General features: G+C 46.3%; 1 protein-coding gene across 6 annotated transcripts in view; it reads right to left on the bottom strand.

Annotated features, from left to right (window-relative positions):
- LOC111953758 (dnaJ homolog subfamily B member 6-like) overlaps window positions 1-24,051 on the bottom strand; it is a 73,521-nt gene that overhangs the window by 29,081 nt on the left and 20,389 nt on the right. For all 6 annotated transcript variants that reach the window (XM_023973228.2, XM_023973232.2, XM_023973234.2 and 3 more), the window contains exons 2-5: window positions 20,780-20,897; window positions 7,352-7,461; window positions 5,865-5,930; window positions 5,337-5,447 (exon numbers count right to left, since the gene is read on the bottom strand). In XM_023973228.2, the coding sequence (XP_023828996.2) occupies window positions 5,337-5,447; window positions 5,865-5,930; window positions 7,352-7,461; window positions 20,780-20,844 (352 nt within the window). In that variant the 5' untranslated portion in view covers window positions 20,845-20,897. The remainder of the gene's footprint in view (window positions 1-5,336; window positions 5,448-5,864; window positions 5,931-7,351; window positions 7,462-20,779; window positions 20,898-24,051) is intronic.

Raw genomic sequence — 24,051 nt, 5'->3', positions numbered from 1 at the left:
AAGGATGCAATGGGGMTTCTACAGTTMAAACTAAAGCCTATGGCTATACAGWACCCAGCCTGTAGGCAGAGGTGTGGTTATTGTATGGCTGGCTGTCATTATGCCAGCTGGTGCTGGGGGTCTGTCGGTCAGTCTGTCCGCAGCAGCCTGGGATCCTGCTAAGACTAATAACATACAGGAGGGGTCAACTGACTGCTAACATCTTGAGTCACACCCAGGCTACTACAAAGTTAGGCTAGACGGCACTGAGCACAATCATAAGAGTCAGGCTACCCCACAGTTAGGCTAAAATGTATGGGTATGTGTGTGTCTAATCAAGGGTCCAGGCTACCTCACCTTCCCCTGATTCAGGACATTGTCACGATCGTCTTGCGGTGAGAGAGAGGACCAAGGCGCAGCGTGTGAAAAATACATCTTCTCTTTATTTAGAAGAAGAAAAAAACAAAACAACAAATAGACGAACGTGAAGCTATTAACGACTAAGTGCACACATGCAACTTGGAACATAGACAATTACCCACAAAACCCAAATGCCTATGGCTGCCTTAAATATGGCTCTCAATCAGAGACAATAAACCACAGCTGCCTCTAATTGAGAACCAATCTAGGCAGCCATAGACATACAAACACCTAGACAAGYCACTGACCCATTACACGTACAAACCCCTAGACAAACCAAAACACATACATTCCCCATGTCACACCCTGACCTAACTAAAATAATAATGAAAACAAAGATAACTAAGGCAGGGTGTGACGTACCCCCTCCCCAAAGGTGCGGATCTGAGTCCGCACAACCTGAACATTGAAGGGAGGGTCGGGGTGGGCCTTATTATGGCGGCGGTCGGGTGCGGGCGTGGCCCCCACTCCACTTTGTTCGCTTTGGTAGATCCTGTGACTGGCGGTTTGGAAGATCCTGGCTGGCTGGCGACTCTGGCTTTGTCATGGCTTGCTGGCGACTCTGGTGCTCATGCTGGCTGGCGACTCTGGCTGCTCATGGCTGGCTGGCGTACTCTGGCTGCTCATGGTGGCTGGCGACTCTGGCTGCTCATGGCTGGTGGCGATCTCTGGTGCCATGGCTGGCTGGCGGCTTGGCTGCTCTGCTGGTGGCTCTGGTGTCTGGCTGGCTGGCGGCTTGGCTGCTCATGGCTGGCTGCGCTCTGGCTGCTCATGCTGGCTCGCTCGGCTGTGCGGCTGCTGGCTGCTCATGGCTGGCTGGCAGGGCTCTGGCTGCTCATGGCTGGCTGGCGCTCTGGCTGCTCATGGCTGGCGGACGGCTCTGGCTGCTATGCTGCGGACGGCTCTGGTGCTGGCTGGCGGAGGCTCTGGCTGCTCATGGCTGGCGACGGCTCTGGTGTCATGGCTGGCGGACGGCTGGCTGCTCTGGTGCGAGGCTCGGGCGCCGTGATCTGTCTGGCGGACGGCTCGGGCTGATCTGTCTGGCGGACGGCTCTGGCTGATCCTGTCTGGCGGACGGCTCTGGCTGATCCTGTCTGGCGGACGGCTCTGGCTGATCTGTCTGGCGGACGGCTCTGGCTGATCCTGTCTGGCGGACGGCTCTAGCGGCTCGGGACGACGGGCAGCTCTGACGGTGCTTGGCAGCGGGCAGCTCTGACGGTGCTTGGCAGACGGGCAGCTCAGACGGTGCTTGGCAGACGGGCAGCTCTGACGGTGCTTGGCAGACGGGCAGCTCTGACGGTGCTTGGCAGACGGGCAGCTCTGGCCGGCTGAGGCACATGTATGCCTGGTGCGTGGTGCGGAACTGGAGGTACCGGGCTAAGGACACGCACCTTCAGACTAGTGGGGGGAGAAGGAACAGGGCATACTGGACCCTGGAGACGCTCATTAGGCCTAGTGCGTGGTGCCGGCACTGGTGGTACCGGGCTGGGGACACGCATCTCAGGGCTAGTGCGGGGAGCAGCCAGGACGCACAGGACTCTGGAGACGCACAGGAGGCTTGGTGCGTGGTGCGGAACTGGTGGTACCGGGCTGGAGACACGCACCATAGAGCGAGTGCGTGAGGAGGAACAGGGCTATGGAGACACACTGGAAGCCTGGTGCGTGGTGTAGGCACTGGTGGTACTGGCTGGGGCGGGGAGGTGGCGCCGGAAATACCGGACCGTGCAGGCGTACTGGCTCCCTTGAGCACTGAGCCTGCCCAACCTTACCTGGTTGTATGCTCCCCGACGCCGACCAGTTGCGAGAGGAGATGGAATAACCGCACCGGGCTATTGTAGGCGAACCGGGGACACCATGCGTAAGGCTGGTGCCATGTAACCGCCGCGAGGAGACGCACTGGAGACCAGACGCGTTGAGCCGGCTTCATGGCACCTGGCTCAATACTCTAGCCCGGCCGATACGAGGAGCTGGTATGTACCGCACCGGGCTAATGCACACGGAGACACCATGCGCTCTACTGCGTAACACGGTGTCTGCCCGTACACTCGCTCTCCACGGTAAGTACAGGGAGTATGCGCAGGTCTCCTACCTGACTTCGCCACACTCCTTTTAGCCCCCCCCCCAATACATTTTTGGGTTGTACTCGCGGGCTTCCAGCCTTGCTTCCGTGCTGCCTCTCATATCGTCCTCTCGGTTTAGCTGCCTCCAGCTCTTCACGACATTTACATTTAAGTCATTTAGCAGACGCTCTTATCCAGAGCGACTTACAAATTGGTGCATTACCTTATGATATCCAGTGGAACAACCATTTATAATAGTGCATCTAACTCTTTTAAGGGGGGGGGGGTTAGAAGGATTACTTTATCCTATCCTAGGTATTCCTTAAAGAGGTGGGTTTTCAGGTGTCTCCGGAAGGTGGTGATTGACTCCGCTGACCTGGCGTCGTGAGGGAGTTTGTTCACCATTGGGGTGCCAGAGCAGCGAACAGTTTTGACTGGGCTGAGCGGGAACTGTACTTCCTCAGAGGTAGGGAGCGAGCAGGCCAGAGGTGGATCGCAGTGCCCTTGTTTGGGTGTAGGCCTGATCAGAGCCTGAAGGTACGGAGGTGCCGTTCCCCTCACAGCTCCGTAGGCAAGCACCATGGTCTTGTAGCGGATGCGAGCTTCAGGAAGCCAGTGGGAGAGCGGAGGAGCGGGGTGACGTGAGAGAACTTGGGTTGAACACCAGACGGGCTGCGGCGTTCTGGATGAGTTGTAGGGGTTTAATGGCACAGGCAGGGAGCCCAGCCAACAGCGAGTTGCAGTAATCCAGATGGGAGATGACAAGTGCCTGGATTAGGACCTGCGCCGCTTCCTGTGTGAGGCAGGGTCGTACTTGAGATAGTTGTAGAGCATGAACCTACAGGAACGGGTCACCGCTTGATGTTAGTTGAGAACGACAGGGTGTTGTCCAGGATCACGCCAAGGTTCTTAGCACTCTGGGAGAGGACACAATGGAGTTGTCAACGAGGGAGGCGATATTCTCCGGTTGTGCAAGGTCCTTTCCATCCAATATCTTCTGAAATCCTTTATGCGCTGCTCCCGTTGCTGCTTTACACGCTGCTTGGTGGTTAGGTGGGTAATTCTGTCACGATCGTCTTGCGGTGAGAGAGAGGACCAAGGCGCAGCGTGTGAAAAATACATCTTCTCTTTATTTAGAAGAAGAAAAAAAAAAAAAAAAAAAATAGACGAACGTGAAGCTATTAACGATAAGTGCACACATGCAACATAGAACATAGACAATTACCCACAAAACCAAATGCCTATGGCTGCCTTAAATATGGCTCTCATAAGAGACAATAAACCACAGCTGCCTCTAATTGAGAACCAATCTAGGCAGCCATAGACATACAAACACCTAGACAAGACTGACATTAAACGTACAAACCCCTAGACAAACCAAAACACATACATTCCCATGTCACACCTGACCTAACTAAAATAATGGATAACTAAGGCCAGGGTGTGACAGATGGGCATTAATATGGAGTTGGTCCCCCTTTGCTGCTATAATAGTCACTTTTGGGAGTTTCCACTAGATGTTGGAACATTGCTGCGCAGACTTGCTTCCATTCGCACCACAGAGGTTAGTGAGGTCGGCCTGATGTTGGGCGATAAGGCTGGCTCGCAGTCGGTGTTCCAATTCATCCCAAAGGTGTTCAATGGGGTTGAGGTCAGGGCTTGTGCAGGCAAATAAAGTTCTTCCATCCAATCTCAACAAACCATTTCTGTATGGCCTCGCTTTGTGCATGGGGGCATTGTCATGCTGAAACAGGAAAGGGCCTTCCAAACTGTTGCACAAAAGTTGGAAGCACAGAATCGTCTAGAATGTCATTGTATGGTGTAGCTTTAAGATTTCTCTTGCATTGGAACTAAGTGGTCTACCCCGAACCATGACAAACAGCCCCAGACCATTATTCCTTCTCCGCCAAACTGTACAGTTGGCACTATGCATTTGGTCAGGTAGCGTTCTCCTGGCATCTGTCAAACCCAGATCCGTCCGTCGGTCTGCCAGATGGTGAAGCATGATTCATCACTCCAGAGAACGCGTTTCCACTGCTCCAGAGTCCAATGGCGGCGAACTTTACGCCACTTAAGTGTACATGGTGAACTTAGGCTTGTGTGCGGCTGCTCGCCCATGGATGCCCATTTCATGAAGCTCCCGACGAACCGTTCCTGTGCTAACGTTGCTTCCAGAAGCAGTTTGGAACTCGGTAGTGAGTGTTGCAACAGAAGACAGACGATTTTTAAGAGCTACGCGCTTCAGCCTTCGCCGGTCCCATTCTTTGAGCTTGTGTGGCCAACCACTTTGCAGCTGAGCCGTTGTTGCCCCTAGAAGTTTCCATTTCACAATAACAGCACTTACAGTTGACAGGGGCAGCTCTAGCAGGGCAGAAATTTTACAAACTAACTTGTTGGAAAGGTGGCATCCTARGATGTCACGGAGCTCTTCAGTATGGTCATTTACTGTCAATGTTTGTCTATGGAGATTGCATGGCTGTGTACTCGATTTTATACACTTGTCAGCAAAAGGTGTGGATGAAATAGCCGAATCCACTAATTTGAAAGGGTGTCCACATACTTTTGTATATATTGTGTATAGAACACTCAGGCAGAGCAGCAAACAGCCCAATCTCTCTTATCCAGCCAGCTAGGCTGACCTAGATGTGTGCACAATTAGTAGCATGGCCACAGGGGTTTAAAACTGCAATTAGTTGTAGGCATCTGACAGCGAAAAGGTCAGGAATGTTCCAGGAATTAAAAAGCAGACCGCTTTGAGAAAGCGTTGATAAACTTAATCTCAATGCCTGCTTCAGTAATTAAAGCCATAGTGAGGTCTCTTGCTCACACTCGCTCACTCTGGCCTCAGTGGGGTGGGGGGGCGGTGGAGAGACTTACCGAAGAAATCTGCAAATGGATCTCGTTCCCCGAAGAATTCCCTGAAGACGTCTTCTGGATTACGGAATGTGAACCCACCACCGAAGTGATCAGCGTTGTGATAATGCCCTCCTGGAAGAAAGAGACAGAATCATCAACTAATTTCCAACAAGAGTTATTGAGAGATAGTAAAGCAACATATTCCTGGTCATACAAGCACACACGGCGATCTGAACATAGTTCAATTATTCAAGGGCACTATTACAGTAGCATGACACTTAGTTGACAGCTAATGCCTCGTAGTAATGGCTTAGCTGAAAGTCAGACACCCCCCACAAAAAAAGAGGTTGGTATTGCCATGTCAGATTTATGGTAAAACACTGAAGTTGACCCCATAGAGTTGTACATTAGTAGAAGAAAATACACTTCTCCTTGGCATGTTTGCTTTATGTGGCATTTCAGACATTGTGTCCTTTTATATTCATTTATAACCTCCATATCTCCTAGATAAGCCTATCAAGACATCAAAGAGTAATGTTCAATGTTTACCTCCTCCCCCTCCGCTTCCTGTTAGGCCTTCTTTACCATATTGGTCATACAGGTTCCTCTTGTTTGCTAATGAAAAGGAAAAAATAAAAATAAGGAAAAGGGGGATTAAATGCTGGGAAGAGCCATAGTAAGAAATTGGAGGGTGCACGGTGCTGACAAGCCATGGGAGTTAGTGGACAGAGTGTCGCTGCCCAAGTTCATGCCCATTTCCATAAAAGTCCTAAATTACCACCCCAGAACTTGATAGACAAAACGAGCCGAATGACAACAAGAAACTACTCAAAGGCTTGTACAAGAACCAGAAGAGGAAAGTCGATGTTGAAGTGCGTGTACTCCACAGCTCAAACAGCCCTGACATAACAATTACTGGCCTGGTTTTAGCTGCTGTTGCCAGTTGAACAGTATATAACAGGAACAACTAAATCAAGACATTACAGTTGTCTGTTGTGCTCTTGGGCCTATAAATGTGTCCCAAACAGCACCCTAGTCCCTATGTAGTGCACTACTTTTGACCAGAGCCCTGATCAAAAGTAGTGCACTACATAGTAACTAAGGTGCCATTTGGGACATACAACACCTCAAGTACATTTCATAATTGTTGGTCCTGAAACAGACAAAAAGGTCATTCTGGACAAACAAACAAGAGTGATGTATGTTCACTATCTGGCAGCAACACATCACTGATCATATGTTTGTGTGAAAAAAAATTGGTATTGGTGAAAACATCATGAAGACAGCTAGGGGCCGTACTTGCAAACATTAGAAAAAGTTTAAATTCAAGGTTAAGCATTGGCCAATTAACATCGTAGATGTAGTGTCACATGATAGAACACCGCATTGTAGCTAGTCCCATCAGAACCAGGCACACATTAGCKCTATGCTAACCTCACAAGGTGGCAGTGATTATTTACTGTAACAAAAACCTAATTTATTTATTTATATTTAACTAGGCAAGTCAGTTAAGAACAAATTCTTATTTACAATGACGGCCTACTGGGGAATAGTGGGTTAACAACCTTGTTCAGGGGTAGAACGACAGATTTTTACCTTGTCAGCTCATGGAATCGATCCAGCAACCTTTCGGTTACTGTTACAAAGCTCTAACCAGAAGCTACCTGCCGCCCCTTTTCAATCGCTCATCTTACTATCAAAGATCTTAAACTTTTTCGACACAAACTAATGGCATTTCTTAAAATAGGTCACCTCGGACACCAGAGGGATACATGTAATACAATATGTATAGCAGAAAGACACCACTTATCACCACTACTGTGTGTACCTAGCTAGRATACATTTCTAGACACCAGATCATAACAAGTCGCAGTCACTCATTATTATATTAGCAGCAAGCATTTCTCCATAAAATGTCTTGATATTTTTATTCTATTTTACAACCGGATTGGTATCCGTGATTCCGGACATGTGCGATAGRGTTTGATTTGATTTTAGCATTTAAACTGTCTTATGTGAGGGGGGGGGGCTCTTACCGTTTGACAGGACCTCATAGGCTTCTGAAAGCTCTTTGAACTTTCTCTCTGCGTCCTCCTTGTTGTCAGGGTTCTTGTCTGGATGCCACTTGAGTGCTAGCTTTCTGTACCTACAGTATGGCAGAAATACATGTACTCTACATTATAGTGCTGAGCGACTAGTGCTTTTTGAGATCGGTTCCATTATTAAAAAATGATCACGGTTTTCGATTTCGATCATTTGAAATGCACTATGTGGGTTGAATGCTGTAACAGAATAAAACTATTAATACATTTCCCAAGATGGTAACGACTGTCCATTACTGCTTATCACTTATTAACCATCAATTATTCACATTATTTTTTAAATTAAATCTTTCAGTTGTGTATATTACATTTGTTTTATCTGATTACTATTTTTTCATTCCAAGTCATCTCATCTCCATAGAGCTGGTGCCTATGCTGTCTGACAAAATCCCTATTTTGTAGTTCTTGAAAGAAAATAAAGGTATACTTTTATGACTGCTGAATACCAACTAGATCAGGGGAAAAAAGAAAAGAAAAGTCAGTCGGGTTCTCAACTTACTGTTGAGAGTTAGAATACACAAGGTGCAATTTACAAATTTGGTTGTGCATCAGCAGTCACTCAATTAGCCAATGTAGGCTAAAATGGTTTTAGATCGGTAAATTAGCTGGCTGCTAGACTATCTAAACTTGTAGTAACATGGTCGAATTACAGACCGGGTGGGGCCCATTGATCATCAGCTTTATTAAACTGCAAACATTTGCCTCCTATGGCCAAATGTGTAGAATTGGAGGAAATTAGCTGTAAAAACTGCACACTTCTCTACGCCCCATGGCAAAATGAGTAGAATTGCTTTAAAAATTTGCTATAAAATTAAAAATTATTCTCTCCGCCCCTTGGCAAAGTGTGTACAATTGCAGCAAACTTGCTTTAAAAACAGGGGGGGGTAATAGATGTGGCAACGCAGCTCATGATGAGTTCTGTTTTTTCTGTGGCCCCCACCCCCATCAAAGTTGCCCATCCCTGACTTAAATGTATTTTCAGGTAGAAATACAACAGCTGCTCTCTTTATCAAGATCGCGCACTCTTCTCTCTTCCCGTAGTAGCAGTCGTAAAATAAACACAGACCGGGAAAGTAGATGCGCAATGAATTATGGTCATTGTAGTTAATTACAACGTTTTACGCGCTAAGCTATGTAGAATATTGGACTGTTAGAAACTACAACTCCCTACTACAATGTAATTCAAATAATTGAACCGAAGTCGGCCAAAATGAAAAATAACCGAAATTTCAGTTAATCGCTCAGCACTACCATATTACATCATCATCTACACACAGAAAGACTCACATTGGTCATACACCTCAAAAAGCACAAGTAAGAGGTTTGACACCCACCATCTCAGATTGAATTTGTTTCCTGTTAGAAACAGATAAGATTAGCATTCCTGCAACATTATTTTGTAAAATAAATTGATCTCTGAGAAACTAAGCTAATTGATTGCACACAAATTGGCTATTCTAAATTTATAGGATTCATATAATATTCAATAAATATAGTACCCAACAGCCAATGAGTTAGACATGAGAAATCCAAATAAATTGTCAAAACCATCCAGACACGCCACGCCCACCCCACAAGAATATAGTATCAATTCTCTATGTCTGACAAGTAGTATGGAGCTCCAGCTCGGAGTATTGGTCTTCATCCTATGTAATGAATTCCTAGTGAATTTGGTGGTGGGGGGTTCCTGTTCAGAGAAATTAGTCATTTAAATTGTTAGGTTTATGTCCCATTTTACATTCTGCTATTACCAGGTTGACCATTAGATGGTGTTGTTCCAGATMATTTATTTCTGATTTCCTCAGTCTATGGACAAGGTATGACAGCAGTCCATGCATTGGTTTTGTTGTCCACTGTTTCAAATGCTAAAACTTTTCAGCATTTGTGGCACACATCCACAAGTTAATGGTATCTATATTAGCATTTTCACGCATCATGTCCAAGTCATCGTAAAGCATCTAAAAATGTATTGTGCAACTCAATGACATTACCTATAGATGATTTGGATATGAAGCGAGGAAATGCTAATATAGGTACCATTGACATGCATTGCATTTGTGCCACAAATGCAAAAGAAAGTTAGCATTTGAATCAGTGGCCAGGTAAACAAAACCAAAGCATGGGTTGCTGTAATACCTTGTCCAAAAACTGCTTACAGGGTTGTTCTTCAAAAGTGCCTTCCTCACCATCTTAAATAAGCATGCCCCTTTCAAAACATGTAGAACTAAGAACAGATATAGCCCTTGGTTCACTCCAGACTTGACTGCCCTTGACCAGCACAAAAACATCCTGTGGCACACTGCACTAGCTCTCAAATAGTACCCGCGGTATGCAACTTTTCAGGAAGTTAGGAACCGATATACACAGGCAGTTAGGAAAGCAAAGGCTAGCTTTTTTAAACAGAAATTTGCATCCTGCAGCTCTAACTCCAAAAAGTTTTGGGACACTGTAAAGTCCATGGAGAATAAGAGCAGCTCCTCTCTCTACGGCTGACCACGCTTTCCACCTGGCTACCCCAACCCCAACCAACAGCTCTGCACCCCCCGCAGCTACTGGCCCAAGCCCCCCCCCCCCCCCCCCTCACCCAAATACAGACAGCTGATGTCCTGAAAGCTGCAGAATCTAGATCCCTACAAATCAGCTGGGTAGACAATCTGGACCCTCTCTTCCTAAAATATCCGCCCAGATGTCAACCCCTATTACTAGTCTGTTCAACCTCTCTTTCGTATCATCTGAGATTCCTAAAGATTGGAACATCACTCTTCAAAGGGGGGGACACTCTAGACCCAAACTGTTACAGACCTATATCCATCCTGCTGCCTGCCTTTCTAATCTTCGAGCCAAGTGAACAAACAAATCAAATTTTATTTGTCACATACACATGGTTAGCAGATGTTAATGCGAGTGTAGCGAAATGCTTGTGCTTCTAGTTCAGACCATGCAGTAATATCCAACGAGTAATCTAACCTAACAATTTCACAACAACTACCTTATCACACAAGTTGAAAGGAATGAAAAAGATATGTACATTAAAAAAATATACGAATGAGTGATGTATATAGAACGGCATAGGCAAGATGCAGTAGTTGGTATAATCAATAAAACACGGGACGAGATGTTAAAACTGTCCATTGTGCCAATAGATGGTTGCACTCACATGAGATTGCCGTGATGTTGAGTGGCATGGGAGGTTTTTTTTAGACTGGGTTAAGGATGTGCGGATTTCACATCCTCAGTAGTGTGCCTTCGCATCAGTGGGTTGTTCGGCCTTTAATCACTAAACACCCTCATCAAAGGTGGCCAGCTAAAGGGTGATCAAGCCTTAGCTTGTGTCCCATGCCCAATTAAGATTTCCCACGGGACTATGCAAGGCAGGGCGCTCCTCTTCCTGAGCCAGCCTACAGCTGACCGCATACCTCATATGCCCTCCTCAAGTGGGTCTGAATTGGGTTCTCAGGTGGGGGTGGGGGTCATGAAATTATAGCCCAGCAGAGGTCCTTCCGTTTGATCCAGATCCACTGGCTGCCTCTTTCAGCTGCTTGAGAAACTGCTCTGACGGTCTGACGCAGAGCCGGTCCATGGATTCCAAGTTCTTTCAACAACCTGATGGTGGAAGAGCCACGAATCCCTGTCATCCCACTTCAACTGGCCAGACTTTTGCATTCCAGCCACGCTGAGTTGCGTCTGCTGCCACTGTGTAACGCAGTTTCTTACGCTCGTAGGCCTTCTACAACAGTTTTCCCACGGGACTGTGAGCTCTATGATGTACACAGCCTTTCGTGAAGACCAAGAGTACCATGTCTGGCCTAAGTTGTGTAGAAGCAATTCTCAGGTGGAAAAATGAGTTGCTGGCCAATATCGACAAGCATCTTCCAGCCCGGGCCATGCCTAGGTGTCCAGTTCTGGCTTTGTAGGAGAGATGCTTGGGCCTTTTCTCCTCCCCCGGATGAATGTTGTTGTTTTGACGGGATTGCTTGTTTTTGGAGGTAATGATTGGTTCACTCCTCTTTGGTCTACTGCAGCCAGTCTTGAGGACCTGATTGTGCCTCCAGGTGTAGCGGCCTTGTTGATCATGCTTGCACACCTGTCTGCGATTAGTATGCCATGAGAGTCGCTGGAGCTGGGCAGAGGGGGCAGGTCGGGTCCTCGCCATACCATTGATGTAGGTTTTTTGGTGATGGAAGCACATCATAAACAGCTCTTATGATGAAGCTGATGTTGCTTGCCTCCATTTGCCAAAGCTCACTCCAGTTGATCTTTCTCCTCTCCAGGCCTTCCCACCGCGTCCATTGCCCTTGTTTAGCAAGAGAGACAGCCTTTGCACTTCTTGCAGTCTCCTCCTGTCTGCGCACCTCCTCGACCACCAGCTTCCTGCGTTCAGATGTTGTTGCCTTATGGAACGTTGGTTTGCTTGCTGCCAGGCCAAAGCCTCTTCTTCCATGCTGGATATTCCCCACAATGTCTTGGTGTCTCAGGGCTTAGCACACCACCAGCCCTTCGCCATGCCTTTGGTATTATTTCTTTCTGCCACACRAWCCTCATGAGCCTCCAAAGAAAGCGTAGAACATCTGGGGCGTTCTTGTAGAGCTTATATGGTACTCCATTAGGCCCAGGAGCCGAGGCCGCTCTTGCTCGTCGGACAACGTTCTCTACTTCCTTCCATTTTGGAGGGTCAGTGTCCAGATTGAATTCTGGTGGTTGAATAGGTGGGATGTCATGTGGGATGATTATCTGCTCATGCCTTTTCCTGTCCTGGTGGACCTTTTCCAGATGTTCTTCCAGTTCTGGCTTTGGAGTTTTTAGGATTCCMCACTTTTCCTTTGCGAAGAGGTCTTTGACAAACTTAAAGGGGTTTTTATAGAACCGTGTTCTTGAGTGTTCCTTCTTCCTACGAAGTTTCCTTAAGTTTTCCGCTCTTCGCAAGGTTGCCAGCCGACATTTGATGTCTGCTTGGAGTAGCATGAGACCTTCTCTCTCTGCATCAGAGGCCTTCTTCCACTGCTTTCTCAGCTGCCTTCTCTCTCTGACAAGTATCTCGATCTCTTGCTGCCTCCTAGATTTGGCTGGCGCTGGTGGTGTCTTGCCACTTCTCCTTTCGTTTACTCCAAAGCGCTCTTCTCCGTAGTGGTAGATAATGTCTCCCATCCTTTCAAGCTTTTTCTGTGCTGTTCCTACCTGTTGTTCCAAGATTTTTGTCAGGTCGTTGTTGATTGTTTCCCACTCTCTCTTTTCAACAGCTTTGGGCCACTTCACACTCGGTCTGTGCCCTTTGACCTTTTCCTCTTTTAGAGGTCTCTGTGGTTGTATAGTATATACATATGAGATGAGTAATGAAGGGTATGTAAACATTATAAAAAGTGGCATTGTTTAAAGTGACTAGTGATACATTTAATTTTTAATTATTAAAGTGGCTAGAGATTTGACTCAGTATGTTGGCAGCAGCCACTCAATGTTAGTGATGGCTGTTTAACAGTCTGATGGCTTTGAGATAGAAGCTGTTTTTCTGTCTCTCGGTCCCTGCTTTGATGCACCTGTAGTGGCCTCGCCTTCTGGATGATAGCGGGGTGAACAGGCAGTGGCTCGGGTGGTTGTTGTCCTTGATGATCTTTTTGGCCTTCCTGTGACATTGGGTGGTGTAGGTGTCCTGGAGGGAAGGTAGTTTGCCCCCGGTGATACGTTGTGCAGACCTCACTACCCTCTGGAGAGCCTTACGCTTATGGGCGGAGCAGTTGCCGTACCAGGCGGTGATACAGCCGACAGGATGCTCTCGATTGTGCATCTGTAAAAGTTTGTGAGTGTTTTTGGTGACATGCCGAATTTCTTCAGCCTCCTGAGGTTGAAGAAGGTGCTGTTGCGCCTTCTTCGCCACGCTGTCTGTGTGGGTGGACCATTTCAGTTTGTCCGTGATATGTACGCCGAGGAACTTAAAACTTTCTACCCTCTCCACTACTGTCCCGTCGATGTGGAAAGGGGGGTGCGCCTTCTGCTCTTTCCTGAAGTCCACGATCATCTCCTTTGTTTTGTTCGACGTTGAGTGTGAGGTTATTTTCCTGACACCACACTCCGAGGGCCCTTACCTCCTCCCTATAGACCGTCTCGTCATTGTTGGTAATCAAGCCTACCACTGTTGTGTCGTCTGCAAACTTGATGATTGAGTTGGAGGCGTGCATGGCCACGCAGTCGTGGGTGAACAGGGAGTACAGGAGAGGGCTGAGAACACCCCCTTGTGGGGCCCCAGTGTTGAGGATCAGCGGGGTGGAGATGTTGTTACCTACCCTCACCACCTGGGGGCAGCCCGTCAGGAAGTCCAAGACCCAGTTGCACAGGGCGGGGTCGAGACCCAGGGTGCGGATACCGTCTGGGCCTGCAGCCTTGCGAGGGTTGACACGTTTAAATGTTTTGTTCACGTCGGCTGCAGTGAAGGAGAGCCCACAGGTTTTGGTAGCGGGCACTGTAGTGTCCTCAAAGCGAGCAAAGAAGTTGTTTAGTCTGTCTGGGAGCAAGACATCCTGGTCCGCGACGGGGCTCGTTTTCCTTTTATAGTCCGTGATTGACTGTAGACCCTGCCACATACCCCTCGTGTCTGAGCCGTTGAATTGCGACTCTACTTTGTCTCTATACTGTTTGATTAGCTTGTTTGATTGCCTTGCGGAGGGAATAGCTACACTGTTTGTATTCGGTCATGTTGCCCTGATTAAAAGCAGTGGTTCGCGCTTTCAGTTTTGTGCGAATGCTGCCATCAATCCACGGTTTCTGGTTTGGGAATGTTTTAATAGACGCTGTGGGTATAACTTCACATCACCGATGCACTTGCTAATAAACCCGGTCACCGAATCAGTGTATACATCAATGTTATTGTTCGTCGCAATGCGGAACATATCCCAGTCCACGTGGTCGAAGCAATCATGAAGCGTGGAATCCGATTGGTCGGACCAGCGTTGACCAGACCTGAGCGCGGGAGCTTCCTGTTTTAGTTTCTGTCTATAGGCAGGGAGCAACAAAATGGAGTCGTGGTCAGCTTTTCCGAAAGGAGGGTGGGGGAGGGCCTTATATGCGTTGCGGATGTTAGAATAACAATGATCTAGGGTTTTGCCAGCCCTGGTTGCACAATCGATATGCTGATAGAATTTATGGAGCCTTGTTTTCAGATATGCCTTGTTAAAATCCCCAGCTACAATAAATGCAGTCTCAGGATATGTGGTTTCCAGTTTACATAGTCAAATGAAGTTTGTTCAGGGCCTTCGATGTGTCTGCTCGGGGGGGATATATACGGCTGTGATTATAATCAAAGAGAATTCTTGAGGTAATAATAATAATAATAATAATGCGGTCGGCATTTGATTGTGAGGAATTCTAAGTCAGGTGAACAGAAGGACTTGAGTTCCTGTATGTTGTTATGATCACACCAGGTCTCGTTAATCATAAGGCATACACCCCCGCCCTTCTTCTTACCAGAAAGATGCTTGTTTCTGTTGGCGCGATGCGTYAAGAAACCAGCTGGCTGGACCGACTCCGATAGCGTGTCTCGAGTGAGCCATGTTTCCGTGAAACAAAGAACGTTACAGTCTCTGATGTCTCTCTGGAAGGCTACCCTTGCACGGATTTCGTCTACCTTGTTGTCAAGAGACTGGACATTGGCGAGTAGTATGTTCGGGAGCGGTGCACGATGTGCCCGTCTACGGAGCCTGACCAGGAGACTGCTCCGTCTGCCCCTTCTACGGCGTCGTTGTTTTCAGGTCGCCGGCTGGGATCCGATCCATTGTCCTGGGTGGTGGGCAAAACAGAGGATCCGCTTCGGGAAAGTCGTATTCCTGGTCGTAATGTTGGTGAGTTGACATTGCTCTTATATCCAATAGTTCCTCCCGACTGTATGTAATAAAACCTAAGATTACCTGGGGTAACAATGTAAGAAATAACACATAAAAAAACAAAATACTGTTTCCTAGGAATGCGAAGCGAGGCGGCCATCTCTGTCGGCGCCGGAAGTTGTTGATCACTGACCATCTCGAATCCCACCGTACCTTCTCCGCTATGCAATCCGGTTTCCGAGCTGGTCACGGGTGCACCTCAGCCACACTCAAGGTACTAAACGATATCATAACCACAATCGATAAAAAACAGCACTGTGCAGKCGTCTTCATCGACCTGGCCAAGGCTTTCGACTCTGTCAATCACCTAATTCTTATCGGCAGACTCAACAGCCTTGGTTTCTCTAATGACTGTCTTGCCTGGTTCACTAACTACTTCTCAGATAGAGTTCAGCGTGTCAAATCGGAGGGCCTGTTGTCCGGACCTTCAATTCTCAGGATGATTCTTTTGTCTGTATATATCAATGATGTCGCTCTTGCTGCGGGTGATTCTTTGATCCACCTCTACGCAGACAACACCATTCTGTATACATCTGGCTCTTCTTTGGACACTGTGTTAACAAACCTCCAAACGAGCTTCAACGCCATACAACACTCCTTCCGTGGCCTCCAACTGCTCTTAAAACGCTAGTAAAACTAAATGCATGCTCTTCAACCGATCGCTGCCCGCAACTGCCCGCCCGCCCGCCTAGCATCACTACTCTGGACGGTTCTGACTTGTGTCTGGCTAGACTGTAAACTCTCCTTCCAGACTCACATTAAGCATCTCCAATCCAAAATTAAATCTAGAATCGGCTTCCTATTTCGCAACAAACCCTCCTCCACTCATGCTGCCAAACATACCCTCGTAATACTGACTATCCTGCCGATCCTTGACTTCGGCGATGTCATTTACAAAATAGCCTCAAACACTCTACTCAGCAAACTGGATGCAGTCTATCACAGTGCCATCCGTTTTGTCACCAAAGCCCCATATACTACCCACCATTGCGACCTGTATGCTCTCGTTGGCTGGTCCTCGCTACATATTCGTCACCAAACCCACTGGCTCCAGGTCATCTATAAGTCTTTGCTAGGTAAAGCTCTGCCTTATCTCAGCTCACTGGTCACCATAGCAACACCCACCCGTAGCACACGCTCCAGCAGGTATATTTCACTGGTCACCACCAAAGCCAACACCTCCTTTGGCCGCCTTTCCTTCCAGTTCTCTGCTGACAATGACTGGAACGAATTGCAAAAATCACTGAAGTTGGAGACATATCTCCCTCACTAACTTCAAGCATCGGCTGTCAGAGCAGCTTACCGATCGCTGCAGCTGTACACAGCCCATCTGTAAATAGCCCATCCAACCAACTACCTACCTCAACCCCATACTTGTTTTTTTTCTGCTCTTTAGCACACCAGTATTTATACTTGCACATCCTCATCTACACATCTATCACTCCAGTGTTAATTGCTAAATTAATTATTAAAACTACATCAACCACAACAAGAGACATGCAGAGCAGCAGGGCTGGGGTAACATTAAGGAGGCAGTGTAAACTCCATGGCTCTGCAGTCCAGGACAGCACAGTACAGAGGTTTGTGCTGAATCAGCAATTCTCTCGGACTAAACCCTTCCTGCAGGAGACAGCGTCTCTGTCCCATTTATAGTACACAACTTTTGATCAGAGCCCAATAGACACACATATGCCACAGAGGAACAGAGGAAGGATGGGCCAGACTCAGAGGTCATCTATAGGGCTGGATTCATGGGTTGCATGTTTCGTCACAATATTGTTTTGAACGTTTGTTTTGAACTTATGCCTGACTGAGCGTTCTACTCAATGCATTGTCAATGAGCGCTGACTAAGATTTCAAAAGTGCATTAGAGTAGATTGGAAATACTATGACAATCAAAAGGATAATTAGTAGGAAAACCTTTTGTCATTTCGATGTTGCCAGATTGACTTTAGATGCAGTGTAACGTTAGCTATCTAGCTATAATTGAAGGGAGGACACCGGATTTTAGCTAGCTAACGTTAGCATTGCTATTTTTGATGATATTGCCATTTCTCTCAAGTAAATTTGACAACATGATAAGGCTGGCAACGATTTTTGACTACTTTAGCAACATCATCGCATGTCCAGGCACTATAGTGAATTTAGACAAAACAGTAGTTAGCCTCTGTCCAGAATGACTGGGCTTATCACCACTTTAGGGCACCACTATGGCGCCGCCGGTAGAGGGCGGCTTGAGAACGTTCCTAACAACGGCATGACGCGACAGGTTGCACCTGCGTCACTATGTATAGAGACTACCCCTTACAAAAAAAAGATAGCAGTTTTAAAACTGCAGTAAAAATGCAGTAACTGCAGTCAACTGTGGTATGTTGGACACAGTAGTTGCAGAATAACTGCAGTTATACTGCACTCTGACTGAAATATTTTTTCATAAGGGACAGAAGATTAAGGGTCTTATGACACTATTAGAATCTGTAGTCAATACATTTTGCTGGGAATCAGGACATGAAGAGCTGGTCCTCCATACAGAACTGGGGCCATAAGTATCAAGCTAATCTAGGATCAGGTCTCCCCTGTCATTTTAATATTATTCATTATATTCTAAAATAAACCATAAGAGAACTGGTAGGGTGCTTCAGGCCTTAGGTAGACCACACCTTGGCCGTAAGGCATCGCTCTCACCTGAGCAAATCCAGTGCATTCGGAAAGTATTCAGACCCCTTGACTTTTTCCACATTTGTTTAAGTTACAGCCTTATTCAAAAATGTATGCTTTTTTTTTTAAATCCTCATCAATCTACACAAAATACTCTATAATAAATACAATTTTTACATAATTATTCAGACCCTTTGCTATGAGACTTGAAATTGAGCTCAGGTGCAACCCATTTCCATTGATCATCCATGCGATGTTTCTACAACTTGATTGGAGTCTACCTGTGGTAAATTTAATTGATTAAACATGATTTGGAAAGGCACACACCTGTCTATATAAGGTCCCACAGTTGACAGTGCATGTCAGAGCAAAAACCAAGCCATGAGGTCAAAGGAATTGTCCGTAGAACCCCGAGGCAGGATTGTGTCGAGGCACAGATCTGGGGAAGGGTACTGCAGCATTGAAGGTCCCCAAGAACACAGTGGCCTCCATCATTCTTAAATGGAAGAAGTTTGGAACCATCAAGATTCTTCCTAGAGCTGGCCGCCAGGCCTAACTGAGCAATCGGGGGAGAAGGGCCTTGGTCAGGGAGGTGACCAAGAACCCGATGGTCACTCTGACAGAGCTCCAGAGTTCCTTTGTGGAGATGGGAGAAACTTCCAGAAGGACAACCATCTCTGCAGAACTCCACCAAATCAGGCCTTTATGGTAGTGGCCAGACGGAAACCACTCCTCAGTAAAAAGGCACATGACACCCCACTTGGAGTTTGCCAAAACACACCTAAAGACTCTCAGAAACAAGATTCTCTGGTCTGATGAAAGCAAGATTGAACTCTTCGGCCTGAACGCCAAGCGTCCTGTCTGGAAGAAACCTGGCACCATCGCTACGGTGAAGCATGGTGGTGGCAGCATCATGCTGTGGGGATGTCAGCGGTAGTAACTGGGAGACTAGTCAGGATCGAGGGAAAGGACAGAGATCCTTGATGAAAACCTGCTCCAGAGCGCTCATGACCTCAGACTTGAGCAAAGGTTCACCTTCCAACAGGACAACGACCCTAAGCACACAGCCAAGACAATGCAGGAGTGGATATGGGACAAGTCCAGCCAGAGCCCGGAGGTGAACCCTATCGAACATCTCTAGAGAGACCTGAAAATAGCTGTTCAGCGACACGCCTCCTCCAACCTGACAGAGCTTGAGAGGATCTGTAGAGAATAATGTGAGAAACTCCCCAAATACTGGTGTGCCAAACTTGTAGCGTCATATACGCAAGAAGACTTGAGGCTGTAATCGCTGCCAAAGGTGCTTCAACAAAGTACTGAGTAAAGCGTCTGAATACTTATGTAAATGTGATAGTTGTTTTATACATTTGCAACATTTTCCCCCAAAAAAGGGGGTATTGTGTGTAGGTAGATTGATGAGTGAAAACAATTGTTTAATCCATTTTAMAATAAGGCTGTAACGTAATAAAATGTGGAAAAAGTCAAGGGGTCTGAATACTTTCGAATGCACTATCTACAAATCCTTCAGTGCTTTTCCTGTACATGTAAGATTTCTCAGAAGAGCTACTGTTTGCAAGCTACTTCAGTTCATTGTGTGACTGACTATCACAGAGGTGTCAACTGTGGTTTTCATTGATCTTATCCAATGGTGGTGTATGCGATCAATAATAATTGAGTTAATAAAAAAGGTCCTATGCTGCTCTTAAATACCTTACTGTGATTGTTTTCAATGAAAATGGTCAAAAAAAAGTCTGGGAGTGGTCTGAGTGGGGAGGGGAAAACTGAAAACTAGCTGTTATTGGTTTGGAACTCTCATATTGGTCTATTGATTTCACCAGGCAGGCCAAAACGCCATCCCACCAAAATAGGTTGGAATTTCAGGCGGTCATTTCAAACAGCTCTGACACTAAAAGGGCATTTTCACAATTTCCCAGTATTATTCCAACCTCAGTGTGTAAATACATATAAAACACAGAAAATAAATCCAGTTTTTGACGGCACTGGAGTTAGAAGTGGGCAGCCCAGTGGTAAGAGTATCAACTGAATCAGAGAGATGTTGTTAAACAATTTACCTAACCTTTTGACCTTTGTCTAGGGTCGTATCTATCTAGTCAAAAGGTCAAATGCAGGACAGTCAGCACTAACAACGAAAGTAAAAACACTGAATTAGTATGACTTCTGATTGTGTTTAAGTTACCACTACTCAGTTCATTTAGTGACTAAGATGGTTGTTTTACCTTGTAGTCAACACTAAAACTGGAAAAATACGGTAGTATAGGGGAGAAACGTTCTTCACAATTGAGTTCGTTTTAAGTTCAGCCAAACCCTAAAAACCAAGCATACCTTAGATTCCACAAGTCTAGCAGCACTAATGGGCAGATCATACTCTCACAATGATAATGCCGTTTTAAAAGTGTGTGTGTGTGTCATTCACAACATATTACCGGCATAACAACAATACGCACAACACTCATCAGTTCTCAAATGACAATAGGGAACATTAATCATGAGGATGTGTGTGTGTGTGTGTGTGTGTGTGTGTGTGTGTGTGTGTGTGTGTGTGTGTGTGTGTGTGTGTGTGTGTGTGTGTGTGTGTGTGTGTGTGTGTGTGTGTGTGTGTGTGTGTGTGTGTGTGTGTGTGTGTGTGTGTGTGTGTGTGACAGCAAGGTTACAAGAAGAGTGAGCAGAGTGGAAACTTTCAAAAGCCTTGCAGTTAGCACTCTGTCAGTTTCTACTCCGTTTCTATAATTAGTCTACTACATCCCATGGAGTGTCACACGTTACTAACATCAACATGCGTGTACAAATAGAGGCCATGCCGGACTGGGGTACTCACGCTTTTTTAATGTCCTCCGCCGACGCGTTTCTCTGGACCCCTAAGATCTGGTAGTATTCTGTCATGGCTGTTTCTCTCTGTGGCTCCGTCTTCTAGTCAGCAGTCTTTAGCCGTCGCTCTGCAGAGGGAGCAAGGCATGGTCTAAAAACAATGTGGAGGAACTCAAGGAGGAGGAAAGCACAGCAAAGTGGGCCCATGACAAATGCAGCCATGTGTGACAGCTAAGAAACCTCCCCTCTGGCCCAAAAGGGCTAGAAGACGGGGGAGGGACAGGGTATTTCACAGGGTGGCAAAGCTAAACAAAGTAATCAACTGCCCTGAAAATAGAGCCCACTTAAGGGAGAGAAAGCGATGAGCGACGGACGGGACTTAAGCTAACATTAGCTCTAATATTACATAAAGATGCGGTAGAGTGGATAACCTGCGGCTATAAGTAAGATTGAAAGTTTATGATTGCTTAGGGTAGGACATATTAAGAACTGAAGCCACAGCCATCACGCCCAAGTAACCCCTTTTCATAAGCATGACTTTATATCATAAGCAGCCTGGAGCACCTGGCAAAACATGTCCAGAATCAAATATACTTCCATCCGATACAAGTCTTCCATTTCATCTCTGGTTAATGTGGCCGGTGAGAGGCCACTTTGAAAAGAGAATCAACTACAGAGTAAGCCGTTGTCTTCCCCTATCAATTTTCAGTGTCAACATCACTCCAACACCACACCATCAACCCCCACACTCACCCCAGCAACACAACACTATGCAATCTTTATTAATGTATATATTAATTAATAGCCCAATTACAACTCAATTAACATGAACTCAGCAAAAAAAAGAAACGTCCCTTTTTCAGGACCCTGTCTTTCAAAGATAATTTGGAAAAATCCAAATAACTTCACAGATCTTCATTGTAAAGGATTAAAACACTGTTTCCCATGCTTGTTCAATGAACCATAAACAAATAATGAACATGCACCTGTGGAACGGTCGTTAAGACACTAACAGCTTACAGACGGTAGGAAATTAAGGTCACAGTTATGAAAACCTAGGACACTAAAGAGGCCTTTCTACTGACTCTGAAAAACACCAAAAGAAAGATGCCCAGGGTCCCCGCTCATCTGCGTGAATGTGCCTTAGGCATGCTGCAAGGAGGTATGAGGACTGCAGATGTGGCCAGGGCAATAAATTGCAATGTCCGTACTGTGAGACGCCTACAACAGCGCTACAGAGAGACAGGACAGACAGCTGATCATCCTCGCAGTGGCAGACCACGTGTAACAACACCTGCACAGGATTGGTACATCCGAACATCACACCTGCGGGACAGGTACAGGATGGGAACAACAACTGCCCGAGTTACACCAGGAACGCACAATCCCTCCATCAGTGCTCAGACTGTCCACAATAGGCTGAGAGGCTGGACTGAGGGCTTGTAGGCCTGTTGTAAGGCAGGTTCTCACCAGACATCACCAGCAACAACGTCGCCTATGGGCACAGTCCCACCGTCGCTGGACCAAACAGGACTGTCCTCTGGAGCGGGATCGATTTGGAGGTGGAGGGTCCGTCATGGTCTGGGGTGGTGTGCCACAGCATCAGACTGAGCTTGTTGTTATTGCAGGCAATCTCAACGCTGTGCATTACAGGGAAGACATCCTTCTCCCTCATGTGGTACCCTTCCTACAGGCTCATCCTGACATGACCCTTCCAGCATGACAATGCCACCAGCCATACTGCTCGTTCTGTGCATGATTTCCTGCAAGAGAGGAATGTCAGTGTTCTGCCATGGCCAGCGAAGAGCCCGGATCTCAATTCCATTGAGCACGTCTGGGACCTGTTGGATCGGAGGGTGAGGGCTAGGGCCATTCCCCAAAGAAATGTCCGGGAACTTGCAGGTGCCTTGGTGGAAAAGTGGGGTAACATCTCACAGCAACAACTGGAAAATCTGGTGCAGTCCATGAGGAGGAGATGCACTGCAGTATTTAATGCAGCTCGTGGCCACACCAGATACTGACTGTTACTTTTGATTTTGACCCTCCCCCTTTGTTCAGGGACACATTATTCCATTTCTGTTCGTAACATGTCAGTTTTTGTATCAGTTGTTGAATCTTATGTTCATACAAATATATACACGTTAAGTTTGCTGAAAATAAACGAAGTATACAGTGAGAGGACGATTATTTTTTTGCTGAGTTTATCTATTKCATCTACTATGAAAATTTATTAAATCCTTTTTAAAATAGGTTGATTCCATAGAAAACTGTGTGTGTGTATATATGTGTGTGTCCGCATTCCAAACATGTGAGATTATAGTATCAGACGTGGAGTAGAAGTGATTTTAAATGAAGTGGAACAAAGAAACAGAAATAGTTGATGAATTAAAATGCAGACCACATGGAGGTTTTGCCTGGCCTCGACCTGGCAGCTCACACCACAGAAGAGATGGTATTCTGAGCATCTTCTGCGAATTTCACCAACCTGGCAACCTCACAAAGGAGTAGTAGATGGAATCTCACTCGCATAACAGCGCAGATAAGAGATCTTCTAGCGTGTATAGACTAGAGCATACATAATGTATTCCTAGCACGTACAGTACTAAGCAAAAGCTTGGACACACCTATTAATTCAAGGATTTTTCTTTATTTTTACTGTTTTCTACATTGTAGAATAATAGTGAAGACATCAAAACTATGAAATAACACATATGGAGTCACGTAGTAACCAAAAAAGTGTTAAACAAATCAAAATATAATTTATATTCTTCAAAGTAGCCACCCTTTGCCTTGATGACAGCTTTGCACACTCTTGGCATTCTCTCAACCAGCTCCACCTGGAATGCTTTTCCAACAATCTTGAAGGAGTTCCCACATATTCTGAGCACTTGTTGGCTGCTTTTCCTTCACTCTGCGGTCCAACTCATCCCAAACCATCTAAATTCGGTTGAAGTCGGGTGATTTTGGAGGCCAGGTCATCTGATGCAGCACTCCATCACTCTCCTTCTTGGTCAAATAGCCCTTACCCAGCCTGGAGGTGTGCATGGTCATTGTCCTGTTCAAAAACAAATGATAGTTCCACTAAGCGCAAACCAGTTGGGATGGCATATCACTTCAGAATAGTGTGGTAGCCATGCTGGGTAAGTTTGCCTTGAATTCTAAATAAATCACAGACAGTGTCACCAGCAAAGCACCCCCACACCATCACACCTCCTCCTCCATGCTTCATGGTGGGAACCACACATGCGGAGATCATCCGTTCACATGCTCTGTGTCTCAGAA

The sequence above is a fragment of the Salvelinus sp. IW2-2015 genome, linkage group LG27 (genome assembly GCF_002910315.2).
Source record: "Salvelinus sp. IW2-2015 linkage group LG27, ASM291031v2, whole genome shotgun sequence".
NCBI classification, from domain to species: Eukaryota; Metazoa; Chordata; class Actinopteri; order Salmoniformes; family Salmonidae; genus Salvelinus; species Salvelinus sp. IW2-2015.
Note: the sequence above shows the minus strand (reverse complement) of the source record. Positions and strands in the feature narration are given on the sequence as shown.